General features: G+C 38.2%; 1 protein-coding gene across 2 annotated transcripts in view; it reads right to left on the bottom strand.

Moving 5' to 3' along the window:
- Positions 1-13538, bottom strand: part of kazna (kazrin, periplakin interacting protein a) — a 193094-nt gene extending 179556 nt beyond the window's left edge. The window contains exon 1 of one of the 2 annotated variants that reach the window (XM_031286147.2): positions 13132-13538. In XM_031286147.2, the coding sequence (XP_031142007.1) occupies positions 13132-13207 (76 nt within the window). In that variant the 5' untranslated portion in view covers positions 13208-13538. The remainder of the gene's footprint in view (positions 1-13131) is intronic. The other variant, XM_031286148.2, reaches the window with a different exon arrangement.
- Positions 13539-14437: the final 899 nt, after the last annotated feature.

The raw sequence follows: 14437 nt of genomic DNA, 5'->3' as shown, positions 1-14437 counted from the left end.
ACACACAAACAAATGAACAATGATCTAACAAACAAGGTGAACAAGAATTGACTTTAGAGAGCCCTAGTCTTGTGTGATTCAACAGGAGTTAGGAGGAAATAGTGTTGAGATTAATAATAACATGTCACTTTCTGTGAAGCTTGCAGATTTGTATTCTCAGAAATTTAATAAATGCTGCTAAGTGCACTAAACTTTATTTTTTTCATTTAAAAGTTTATTTGACAAAGTTTATTTTCTTCTTACCTGTTTCGTTTATTTAATATATTTTTAATACATTATACAATATACAGTATGTTTTTACATTATACATTTTCAATTGAAGTATACAAGTGTAGATTGGTGAAGTGTTCAATAAATGTTTTTGTTGAGAAATTCTGTGTATATTAGTGTTACATTTTATCTTTCAAATAGAGGTTTAAAAACAAGCACATATCAGCCAAATATCGGCTGACCCTGATTTCTAAAGATCGGCATCGGCCAGAGAAAACCCATATCGGTCGACCTCTAGTCTATATCCTTCGCGTTCCACTTCCAGGATTGGTTCGGTGCTGTAGGAAATTCCGCCAGATGCATGTATTTTTCGTTTCCTTCCACTTCCGTGGAGTAGCCAGACCCTCCTTCAGTGCGCTTTGGAGGAGGGTCTGGCAAAGGGACATACACCGATACACCAATAGCCTATATCTGATATCAAATTAAAATCGCCTGGTGACATCATCAATGCTAATATGTGAGTTGGGCTCTAGTACAGACTAACTCATTAGGTAAAAAAATCACTGAAGAACACTTCACAGCTAGGTGTATGGTTTAATCATTGTTTTTCAAAAGACATGCTGCTGGCGATTTCTTTAAATGTAATTCATCAATGCTGTGAGCGCAAGAAATCTTCATTGTATTGGAAGAGTGATACCTTAAAACCTGGACACATCAAAAGTAAGTGCATGATAATGAGTAAAGAAAATGTTTTTATAATTTGGGTGGAATGCCCCTTAAAAAGGAAAAGGTCAACATTTTGGAAAAATATGCTTCAGTTTCTGTACAAATACAAGACGTGTTATTGACTCCGCCTTCTTAAAAACTCGCTTTAAAAAAGTGGAGAGATCGGTCAGAGTAGTGCCTGCAATTTTCCCACACACTTTCACTATCCCCTGAAGTCGGTTTTTAACTTTTTGGTTCAGTAAACCGTACCAACTCACAAAGGTAAAAGTAAGAAGTGATTCAATAAAACATTCATATCAGAGTCACATCAACGCTAAAATTTCGGAGCTTACGAAATAAATATAAGTGCTGGTTGGCTTTCTTACACACCGTGTCGACATTTTCGTCCAAGACGGTCGGTCCATAAATATATATTTTTTTTTTTGTGATTAACAATTTTTTGTTTTTAACATACAAAACATTCAACTTGCAACATGAACTCCTTTCTTTTCAAGTCCATTATTGCCCACTTATGTTACTTGATTTTCCGGTCGCTGCTTTTGTTTGTCTGTTATCATTTCTCTTCAGACTCCGCTACATTCAGGAAGTGTCTTTTTTAGGAGCAGATACAATAAAAAGGGGGGTTCATGTATACCTGACTGCTTGAATTTGTTGATGAAAACCATGTGTAGCAATATATAAGTTGAGTCAACTCTGCTCAGTTCACTAACTGTTGAGACCTGACTCATCTTTGGGGTCAGCTCAGTCTAACAGCTCTGTGTGCTTCTGTAACCCGCTGCTGTGCCGTCCTAACACCTCAGCCAGAGTGAGATTACTCCCTTAGGCAGCAGGGCCTCTGATAATTACAGTGGAAGGGGAGATTGTAAGCCTCGTCACACATCCGGAGAATGAAACATACTCCTTTGGCCTTGGTTAGATGATATATTACATGATTTTTATTATCCATTTGTTCGATAACCTGCAACTGATACATGATTTAAAAAAAACTATTCAATTAGCCCTGATTGACTATTGTGTTTTAAATAAATCTTTACATCAGAATCAGAATCAGAAAGGGCTTTATTGCCAAGTACGTTGCACATACGAGGAATTTGTCATGGTGTTGTTGGAGCATGTCACACATACAAATATAAGAAGGATAAAAAAGATATAAACAATATAAGTATAAACATATACACACAGTACGTATTAATAACGAAGAACATAACATTTGATAAGCATCATTTCTCCATTCACAATGCCGTTCTCAGTGATTAATGAGAACTGGACTCCAATCTTCTTTCTCTCTCATTGTTCTCGTCAAGCTAAAGTGACCTGATCTTCAACAGGGGGTCCTCAGAGTCATTGCAGGGGGGGCCGCCAAATTATTGTTTAATACATTTTCGAAAGTTTTTTCCCCCAAAAATTAAAATAGGAGGAAAATATACATTAACACGAATCTAACATATTACTGGAAAAGATAAATTGGCCTATTCGTAAAAAAAATAGCAACAACTTCAACAACATTGATGATACGTTTACTGGCCTATAGGTAAGGTAGCCACTATCACAGCCATCCATATACAGTTAGGCTTAACGATGTGCCTTCCACATGTATGTTTGACATTAAAAATGATGATATAATATGTAAATAGTAGCTTAGTATTGGAGCGCATCATAAAAGGTTACACTACATATTATGTTAGGCCTAGTTTAATATGCAACTCAATACAATATATGTAGTAGGGGTTCCCTGCTCGTCTCTCTTTCAGGTTAGGGGTCCTTGGGTTAAAAAATGTTGAAGACCCCTGTTCTAGGAGATAGTGTGTGACCTTGAGGATCAAAAAAGAGAACTTTCTGGCTGCACTACCAAAATATTGAACTGGTATGCCTATTGAATGCCCAGCAGGAGGCAAAAGCATTTCAGCCACTTTCCTTCATCAGGGTTTCATCATTCATTTCCCAACACTTGGATGTAAGGGTAACGATTGTACCATGGTGAATTAAATATTATAACGTAATTTGTGAATGCATGAATTACAATTTTCATTTGTGACTGAAGTTTAATTCACCATGCTCTGAATTAACATGTCAAAAGGAACTGAAAAGGAAGTTATGGCATTAGCCCTGTTCGTTATTATCATGAAAATGTATTCGACAACTACTCAGTAAGGGTGTGAATCAATGGTCTCACAATTCGATTGTGATTATTCTGTCAACGATTCGAATCGATTCAATATCCCGATGCATCACGATGCACCACCTCCTCAATGTTATTATTGCTACACATGGTTTTTGTCAACTAATTCAAGCAGTCAGGTATACATGAACTGCCCCGCTGCCTAAGGGAGTAATCTCACTCTGGCTGAGGTGTTAGGACGGCACAGCAGCAGGTTACAGAAGCACACAGAGCTGTTAGACTGAGCTGACCCCAAAGATGAGTCATGTCTCAACAGTTAGTGAACTGAGCAGTGTTGGCTCAATTTATATATTGCTACACATGGTTTTCATCAACAAATTCAAGCAGTCAGGTATACATGAATTAGGGATGCACCGATCCAACTTTTTCAGTCCCGATACCGATACCTGGGCTTTGTGTATCTGTCGATACCCAATACAGATCAGATACCGTTGTATTGAATTAATAATACACTGTATACCTTCCACCTTATACCTTCCTTCCACCATGTGAAAGAGACTGAAGGCACCAGACTTTCCTAACTAAGACAAAATAACATAGATGGAATGTATTGAATTCTTATTTATTTCTACACTCAACTCTTCCAGCATGCGACGCACGTGCGACAGAGGGGGAGAAAAACTAAAAAAACTGGATCGACCCGTGGATCTGTTCATTTTTCCGATCCCTGATCCAGCTATTTTGTCAGTATCGGGACCGATATCCGATCTTAATATTGGATCGGTACACCCCTAACATGAACCCCCCTTTTTATTGTATCTGCTCCTAAAAAAAGACACTGTGAATGTAGCGGAGTCTGAACACAACAGACAACAGACAAAAGGCAAAAACAAGTAGGCAATAATCGATTATGGTCTGTCACTGCATCGCTGCAGAATCGTCTAGGTCCGCATCACGATGCATCGATGTAATGATTAATTTCAACACCCCTACTACTGAGTGTGGTTGGATATTTTCTTGAATAATTATTACTTACAAGTGAACTAAAAAAGTTCCAACCTTGTGTTCTCAAAGTCACAGCAGGCGCTATTGCTTTACTTCAAAATGTGCAACACTTATAATCCTGTATGTGTTTGGAATTAAAAGTCTAAGCTTTTATCTCTCATCAATGATCTCTCGTCTCACAGAGGAAAGCTTGGCGGAGATGGATTGTCTAGATGGGAGAGCACAGACGCCTGAAGTGAGGATTTAGAAGCAGGAAAGTGAAGGATTAGAGACTTGCATTGACGTGATTGGCAGAAAAATCACATGCTGCTGCTGACGCATCATCCACCTGCCGCTGCAGATAAATGCAGCCAACAGAAAGAAAAAACACAGGAAACACGTGTCATCTGAATACCAAAGAATACAGAACACGCTGCAAAACAATCACAACTGCAAACACAATGAACTTTAGTGAGGAGGATTACAGTTGTCTTGCAGATGAGACAGAAGAGAAAGTATTTGCCCCTAAAACACCTAAAAAATCCCCATAATCAAATAGAGATAAACTGACACTTGTTAAATTTTAATCGGAATCCCATAATTCTATTGTTAGCAGGATGGGAAAATCTGACTTAACACTCCCAGTGCACTCTGTGCCTTCAGGCTTCACTCTTGAACATTCTGGAAAAACTGCGCCAGTCTTTGTCAAATGTGTAACCACATTTTTTTTTACTATAGACTCTATAGCCCAATTTATAGAATGATCTGCCACCAAGGGAGGGCAATTTGAGAGAACAAAAAACTGTAAAATTAGACCAAAAAAAGTCCTTTTAAGGGGCAGAAATTTGCCATGCCATAACCTGTGCTTTTCCTGCTGCTGTGAAAAGTCCAAATCAAAGGGTCAGTTAAAAATCACAACATGTACCAGCACTTGCCTGTGCAGTTAGGTATGTGACAAATGTAACAAGGGTGTACTGCAGGAATAACACATACATCCATTCAGTCATTCACGTTCTTACTCAAAAGCCTGGACAAAAGGTAACTTGCCTGCTCACATCATATTTATTAAAATTATTTATTTCAGAGAACAGCTCCTTTTAACAGATATCAGTGTATTTGATCAGTCTAATTTAAAGTAGCCCTCTGGGTTCATAATATTACTTCATACTATAATTTATTTCCTAACTAAGACTCTAAGATGTAGATCTGCTTAATGTTTTATGTCCTTATATAATAACCAGAAGTGCTTCATTATACAATAGGGGGAAAGGGGAATAGTTTATTTGTCCGGCAATTTAAACGTGTGACAATACTGAACTTATACACACACAAAGAGGAACAGACAAAGTCCTGTTTCTCTACTCCCCACTTCATCTCAAGTGTCCATAAGAGATGAGGTTTCCATTGACCACGTACAAAGAACACAGACGACTTCACACAGAGGAAACCCCCTAACCCATAAAGGCTGCATGGAAATCGTGCTGTTTACCAACACAAACATACATTTCTGATGTGTAACGCTAGTGCAAAAACATACAGGCAAAGCGTCACTCATACAGCTGCATGCATCAATGCAGGATTTACATTAGCCTACATTTAATCAGTGACATTAAAACTGTTGCACAAAGCTCCGTACACACCTGTGAATCATTCACTATTAACTTGTTGGTGACTAATAAATCATGAGACAATGTTGTAATCTCCATCTAAATTCAGTCTGCCGCCTATTGGGACTGAATGACACTCTTGCCAATTAGCAAACGCCTTGATCATTGATCTCCACAAACTGCTGCACTGTTAGTAGTAGAGCAAGCTGTCTTACCTTAAATCAGGTGTTTGTTTTGTTTTTTCCTCTGTAACGTTACTGAAGACCAGACTCATCTTGGTGTCCCACCTTTGAAGATGCATAGGCGCTCACTAACTGTTGGTTAACGTTAACTTGGCTGGAGCAGATGCAGGTTAATTGATTCCTGATGCTAGCAGGGCTAGCTAGCGTCAAAGTTGAGAGTCATTCTCTCGCTGCCTCACTGTTTATGTAATTTTTCCCATTCTCCCCTGTGTTGTTGTAGTTTACAATGAATATATCAATTACATAGCCAGTTTCCACTAAATTGGGTTCGATGCACACTATTTGAAAATTGTCCGAAAACACCGGGGGACTTGCAGCTCAGTAATCCGTGTTTGCGACAGCGCCAACATGTGGCGGCGGGTGTAAAAGCAGGATGTTTGAAATACCAAAACACAAAAAACATGCAATACATCAAAAGGAAAGAATATAGTGAAGGTGAATTGAATTTATATGTGGTGTTCACAATACTAAAAGATAATTTGTAGCCACTTACTTATTTAAACAGCAACATCTCTTTCCAGAGAAAATATCCCTGTTATTTGGGATGATCTACTATGATGATGATTCTACAGGAAAACTCAATATTTTTTGTAGGGACTATTTATTTTGTAGAAAGTAGTTCCAAAAACAGATCTTCACAGTGAGGTCTTTTGGAATTTGGGTGAACTGACCATTAACTAATCCATCTCTAAATAAAGAAAAGAATATATACACACTTTGCACTTTTTGGTTTCTGCCATTATTTTTTGGATGATCCCCAGACACAAAACCTGGCCATTGTTCAGTTGTTTTGTATTATAATAGTACATTACAATATATTTTTTTACATTTGTCAGGCAGCAATCTAATCTGACACAAATGTAGCAAAAATACTGCAGTGCTTTATCTTGATGACATGCAGATGTATATGAACATGACCAACACCACAAGTGACAGAAAACAACATTCACAGTGAATAGTACGGTAGTGTATAGTAAGACCTATTAAAGCAAGCTGAAATTCAGCTGTAAAAAATACATTTCTTGGCCTTTATTTGATGTATTTAAATAAATATAAATATAAATATATATATATATATATATATATATATATATATATATATATATATATATATATATATATATATATATATGATTGACAATTGATCTAAAAAACAGCAATAATGATGGCAAAATGTTCCTTTAAAACATTCCACATTCATCAAGCTGTAAACTCCCAGATTTAAACAGCTTCAGATGCAGTGAATATTGTGTATTTATGCCTAATGATTTGCTGTTAAAAAATCTATAAACACATCAAAGTAAATGGTATCGAGTGGAGCAGCAAGCAGAGAAAAGTACAATGTTACAGAAAGCCTTTTTTTTCATGAATTGTGACATCTGTGTGAAGCTCTGAAGCACAGCTACCATCTACTGCAATGTTCTTGAAGGTGTATTATGGTTTTACTATAGCACCCTCTGCAGTACCACACTTTTACAGTATCAAATAATTTGTATGGGTTATATTGCACTGTAGATAAAATCAGTAGGCCGAAGTGTATTTATTACCCGGCTTACTGGTCCTATATCTCTTGTAAATGCTCCAGAGAAGACAACAATTTTAAACACACGTAATCTGTATTCAGAATGAAGTTTATATTAGAGAAGTGGTTCAGTAGAGGATAGAAGAGAGGACAAGTAGGATGAGGCGGAGGACGTGCAGAGACAACACCTGCTGACCCTCACTGTGTTTTCAATCAGGCACCTCTGGCAGCGTGCTCATTTTTCTGAAGGTTAATGGAAGTTGGAGATGTCCAGTTCTAGTAGGGTAGGAGGGGGTGCATTTTACATTTTTTCAGAGTGCGCCAGGTGTCCCATAGTCCCCTGCTTAAACTCAAATGACCGCCTTGACAGCAGTTTTCCTCTGTAAGGAGTTTTGAAAACTCGGTAGCTGTCTGCTATAAAACGATTCCCAAAACAACTTGACACAAAATGTTTTGCTGCCACTGAGGAAACATTTGAGGAGTTTCATCACCTACGTACAAGCAATTCCAAAACAAAAAATGTTTTCATAGTTCATAGTCTTGGCTGGATGAACACAGTGGCAAGCCTATATTTCACATGTGATTCTGATGTGATTTAGCTTCACAGATGGCAATACCATGGTTTCTAACTCATGTGAGAAAGACTATGGGTCCACTGGTGCAGACGAATGACCGGCATTCATTTGTGATTTAACTGTCAATAACAGGTCTAGACATAAAGTACATCAGGGCGTGTTACATAATTATAATTTCTTTCTTTTCCACTGGTTTTGTTATTTAGTTACATTTGGGGTCATGCATTTACTGTTAATCCAGACCACAGATCCACTGAGGTGAAAATGCATTCCCAAAATAGTCTGTGCTTTACAGTCACAATATTATGCTGCAATAAGCCAAAATAATGCAGAGAAACACCATATCCTTACTAACTTGCTGTATGTTTGTGAGCACAAGGCGCAACATTATTCATGCTCTTTGTAGACTGTGCACTTGGTGTGATGTTAACACAGTTTTTTTTAAAGATTATATTTTGGGCATTTCCACCTTTAATGATAGGAAAGCAATGAAAGGGGGAGAGAGACGGGGAAGACATGCAGGAAATCGTCCCAGGTCAGACTTGAACCCTGGACCTTCTGCGTCGAGGCATAAACCTATATATATATATATATATATATATATATATATTATACTCTGACCGATCTCTCCACTTTTTTAAAGCGAGTTTTTAAGAAGGCGGAGTCAATAACACGTCTTAACTTAACCTTTTCCTTTTTAAGGGGCATTCCACCCAAATTATAAAAACATTTTCTTTACTCATTATCATGCACTTACTTTTGATGTCTCCAGGTTTTAAGGTATCATATTATATATATATATATATGTGCCCGCTCTACCGACTGAGCTATCTCATCACATGTTAACACAGTTTAAATAGAGATTAAATATTGACAAATATACTATTTTCTATAGTATATTCAGTTTTATGTAAGTATAAAATATTCCTTAGGTATATCCAAACCTCAATACAGTACTGTACAAGGTGAAATAAGTAATATACCCCAGCACAAATTTGCTTACTGCTAATAGGGTAAGTGCTAATCAACACAGCATGTAGCAAAATGCACTCTTTCATGTATCCCTTAAATTCTACATCACACACAACAATCCTTTACCATTTAAACTAAAAACTAAAAACACATATTACCCCAACATACCAAAAAACTACCAGCAAAGTGCGGTAACCCTGATTATGCAGAAAAATGTGCCCCAAAGTACCGCACAGCGTGTTTTTGTCATTATTCAGGAGTCAAGATTGTGGCCTCTGTCAGTGCAGGAATTATTTTCTAGTGTGATGAGACACTTTTTCCTTCACTGACTGAGATTGTGTGAGATCATTTTAAATCCAGCTGAGTGATAATGTATCTCCCATGGCTTCATTTAGTTTAATTAACATTATTTGAATGCACATCCAAATGACAGCAGAGGGTGTGTGAATGATAGGATCAATGCCCAGGTCTTGTAGAGACACAGTTAGAATGGCATTCCATCCTCACCGATCAACAGTTTCCCTTAAGAGAAAACAAAACAAATAAACAAACGAATATCTCGAAATCATCCCAAATCTGTGACTCACCACGTGAGAAAAAAAAAATGATGTTACCTTACTGAGCTCACACACTGACTGTACCGGCAAACCTCTTGCAACGTGACTCCTTCTACATGATTAGCAACACCAGGAGCATGAAGCTAATCTCTTACTGCAGGAAAGCCCACTGGGTAAGGAGGTGTGAGGAATCTGTGTGAGTGTGCTAGAACCATAACGCAAGTGGAAGCAGGAGAGGAATTAATCACTTCAAAGAAGACTAAAATATGATCTACACCTGCTGTGGTCACATATTAAAACTTCAAATCACGTTCACCACTCCTGAGCAGGGATTTACCAACGGTTGATTGAGGTATTAACGGGATATTCAAGGGTAAAGTGATAGGTAAGAAAGGAAACGGTCTCCAACTTTGACTGCTAAACTGAAAAATATTTACTCTCCTCATAATCAACGATCATCAAGTAATCATCAGATCCTTTTTTTCCCACACATTTTTCAGATGCTCTGTTCTTTACATGGGTTCAAATAATAAGCAAAGGTATGTATCTCTTAACACATTATAGTGGAAACTATTAGGAGGCCATTTACTAAAGTGTAATTGCAGATTTAAACATAACTAAGTACATAACAGAGGAAAGCAAAAATAGTCAGAATTCGTGTTGGAGAATTATCATTTTACATGCTGATTTATTTTCAGACTGACAGGAATATATGCTATATAGAATGTCTAATGTCATGCTTATATAAGAATGCCTATCATTGTTTTTAAGGAAGCCTATTGTAACATATGGCCAGGGACTGCAGATGAAAACTAGCCTTTTGGTTAATTCTGGCATATTTACAGAAACGTTTATAATATGCACTGTCCCTGACAAATAAAGATAAAAAAAAAAAAATTTAAATGCGGAATTTACAATCATACACAAGAGTTAATAGGTAGGAATTATGCTCTACCTTTAATGGACTCACCTTGAAAGCTTTTTTTTTTTCAAGAAATAAATTACTTTAACTATTTCAAAGCAAGGGAACTAAGTTGTCCCTCTTCCCCCAAAAACGGGAGCATTGGCTGCCGAGGGATTTTTGACAACTCATCACAACACAGAACACAGAACAGATCACACCACCAGTGGGGAGTAAGAGAATTGTAGCAGGATTATGCACCTGGCACTGCCACGTGAATGTGATTCATGAGAGAGAAAAAATCCGTCAAGTGTTGATTCTGCCAGGTTTACCACCAGAAGGTTGTTAATATTCAAGTCTTTGGGCATGTGCAACACTCATGTAATGTTTTTTTTTCTCTGCAATTCAGACAGGCCTTTGCATCTGAGGGACTTCGGATCCAATGATGGGTGACAGCCAAAGATAACAAAAAAAATCCTCTATAATTACTGTTCAAATATTGCGAGCCAGAGCTACTGTGGATTAGTCTTCCAGCAGCTGTATAACAGTATGTAAGGTTGTTGCTAAAAATAGAAAAAAAAACACCCATCTCTTATTCACACAATTTGCAGCTTGCTCACTTTCTTGCCCCCATCCCCTCCCTTCCTCTCCCTCTTCTCTCCTTCCATCTCCCCCTTCCCTTCCCTGTCCCTTCACTCTCTCGCACATCCAAACTCGCAGACATGCACCACAAGCTTCAAAGAGCATAGATAACTTGGGGAGCGCAAGACTGAATGTAATTCAGCACAACACATGCAATGATACTGTCATTTTCACAACCAGAGAGAGACATTTAAGGTTTAATTCAGTAATCAGCACTGGAGGGGAGTCACTGTGAATGAGCACCACAGTTTGACTTCAAGTTGTCTTTATGTTTCGCTTGAATGGGGGAAAGCAACAGAGAAGGAACACAACCATCCCCCTTGGGCATATGTATAGTAAATGTGCAACAAAGACTGAATATTGATTGTGAGTGTATTTTCAGTGTGTGATAGTCCAAAAACAAATTGCACAAAGAAAGCTTGACGTGCCTCCAAACATTTAAACAGTCATGTTTTTCCACTGACTACTGTGTGCTCCACTCTGTCTGAATGTGAAGTGAGTAATTATATGTCGTTCAAATCAGGAAACCAATCTAATTCATTCATACAACTAAAGACTCTAACAAACAGCAACCATTAACCTACAACAGAACACCTCACAGAGGAGCGGTTCTATAAAAAAAAAACATTCAAAAACGTTTCTGTTGTACAATGTGTCATTGCTTTTCCAATGCCGAGGAAGGCCAGGAACAGGCCATCTTAAAGCGTCTAAAAGCAAACGATTAATTATTGATGAAGGAAAAAATCAAATCAGACAAGTTACAGCTCAAGTCAATGCAAACAAAAGGTCCTGCCTCATATGGCAATTGAACTGAAGAAATGAAAATCCATCTCTGTACCACAGTGAATGAACATGCCCAGCAGCAGATATAAGCAAGTTTATACAATTTTGTAAATCTGCAGCAAACCTGTGAAAAATCACAACTCACTATGCTTCACATCAAGTCAGCCATGGACAAAAGGTGCCATTTTCTGTTTTAGGAATTATAAATGACACCTTGTGACAGAACACTCGAGGCAGATCATGTCATGCTGTGAGGTTTGATCCTGAAAAGAAAAAGCCACAGGACCTCAAAGCTCATGCACACAATTCACACTGACACAAGTCACACATACAAATTACAAATAATGCATATATGCAACCACATAAGCTGAGTTTACATGGGGGCTGTGGGTGTCTGACACACATACTGCAGAAAACCCCTTCAAATATTGATAATATAATAAAAAGCCTCATTAAAGTATGCAAACATCAATTATTTTTCATTGCTAATTAACTCCCAGACATTTGCAAAGACTAAATCTACAAAACAATTAATGTGTAATGTTGGTGCAGCATTTAATGCAGAAGCATTTGTTTAAGTTAGTGTAAATTATTGAAATTGAATAAAACATGCACATTCGTAGTTTACTGGGAATCAGCATTGCATTCTGATGATTTGTCAAGCAGCTGGACAAACAAATGCACTTCTCTATAACACAGTGCACACATTTTCACATCTCTATTGTGCGTAGTGGAGCATCACAGTCTATTTAACATTGACACATCGCTGTGTCAAACTGCATTGCACTAGAAATGATTCAATTGATGTAAAAATCACAATTTCTTATTAACCCAAGGTTTTGAGAAAGCAATGATGCATGAAGTCTTTTTACAGTGATTTCGGAAGACAGACTAAACATATTAAAACCTTATAAAAGATAAAAGGGAAACATGATTACAAATACTGAGAGAACTGAATGATAAATTGCACCAGAAGCTGCTTTAAAAGAAAAGTGATATAAATTTAGTTTATTACCTAATGGTTTTGGGTGAAACTGGGACACGCATCTTCAACTGTTGCCTCCCTAAATGTCTTAATTTTGCATACCAATATTGCTGGATTTTAATTTCTATATCATTATCAGCCTACTTTAAACACTCTTAGCAATGAGTTTAACAATAAATACAAAAGAACAGTGGGTGCACCCATTATTGAAACACTTCATGCAATCAAGTTAAACTTAAATCAGGATCAAGCAAGGTAAATAAAACTTTGATATTTTGCAGACTTTAGGTGGCTGTTTACACTCACTGGCTTGCATGAGCTGACCCTGACGCCCAAACACCTGGGAGAAAGGGCTGCGGCTGCAGGTGAGCATCTCCTCCATGGCTGAACTCCTCCAGGAGGGGAAAGGTCCTTCGTCTTCAGGAAGAGAAAGTGCACTGTGGGTCAGCCTCCGAGTGTGGAGAAGGTCGGCTGTTGCACTGGAGCAATCCTCTCCTCTCACTCTCTCAACTGCTAATTTGCCTACTTCACGACCTCTCCTATGCCTTACTGCCTCCCCACTGACTGCAGATCAGTCCTATTTCTCGCAGCCTCAGATGCCGTCAGAGTTGCTGCTGCTCCTAAGCTGTTGGGAGATCTGTGTTGGGTTGCTTTCAGCCTGCTCATTAGTGCTCCAGTGTGGCGCTGCTTCAGACAGAGAGCACAGAAAACACAGCATGAACAAAGCAAGAGAGGGAGAGAGGGAGGGAGAGAGGGAGAGAGAGAGAGAGAGGGAGGGAGAGAGCGATGAGAAGGAGAAGCCTGCTGCAGAGAGAAGACAGACTCTCTCCCCTGACGAAAGTGAGAATAGAGATGACTGTGTGTGCATGTGTGTACGGCCAGCTCTAACACTGTAGCTGCAGCTTGTAGTTTCTGGCTGTGGTTTCCTCTCTCTTCTTTATCTCCCCTCTTTTTAATCCAATCTGACTCCTCTACAGTGAGTTGACAGGCATACATGTTGGGAAATGGGCAAGATACACAACAGATAAGCATGACAAGATGTGACTTAGGCAGAAAACAAAATTTGGTAAGCTTTACTGTTGAATATGTGCTGCAAGCAAATACCAGCATACTTTCAAATGTGGCCTGAGGTCTGTTCATTCACTAGCAGTCATATGAGAGCTTGGAATTCACAGAGAGTGAAAACAGCTCTGACTTACCAGAACTACATAAACAGCCACGCTATTGCATTTTATTTTCAGATTCAAAATAGCACTTCGCCAACACTTGCTGCACTTCTCCCGACACACAATATGAGACCAGTACGCATTACTAGGTCAGTTTCACAGGCATTCATTCCAGTTCCCCCATACAAAAACCACTATGGTCAGAAATCCTTTTTTCATACATACACCAAAATTTGGAATGACATTCCTCATCACATCAGAACACTACCATCCATCACATATTTCAAAAAGGCATACAAACTGTTTCTTCTCAACAGTTACACTTGCACACATTGATTGTTCATGTATTATCCAAGTCTTGTTTGCACTGTTTGTATTGTTGTTTTATGTGTTTGCATCTGTCTAGCCCATGCTAATGTCCTGTACAAATGTTTCTGTCCTCATGT

Source organism: Sander lucioperca, chromosome 12, assembly GCF_008315115.2.
Source record: "Sander lucioperca isolate FBNREF2018 chromosome 12, SLUC_FBN_1.2, whole genome shotgun sequence".
In the NCBI taxonomy this organism is placed as follows: Eukaryota; Metazoa; Chordata; class Actinopteri; order Perciformes; family Percidae; genus Sander; species Sander lucioperca.
This window is presented reverse-complemented; position numbering and strand designations above follow the sequence as displayed.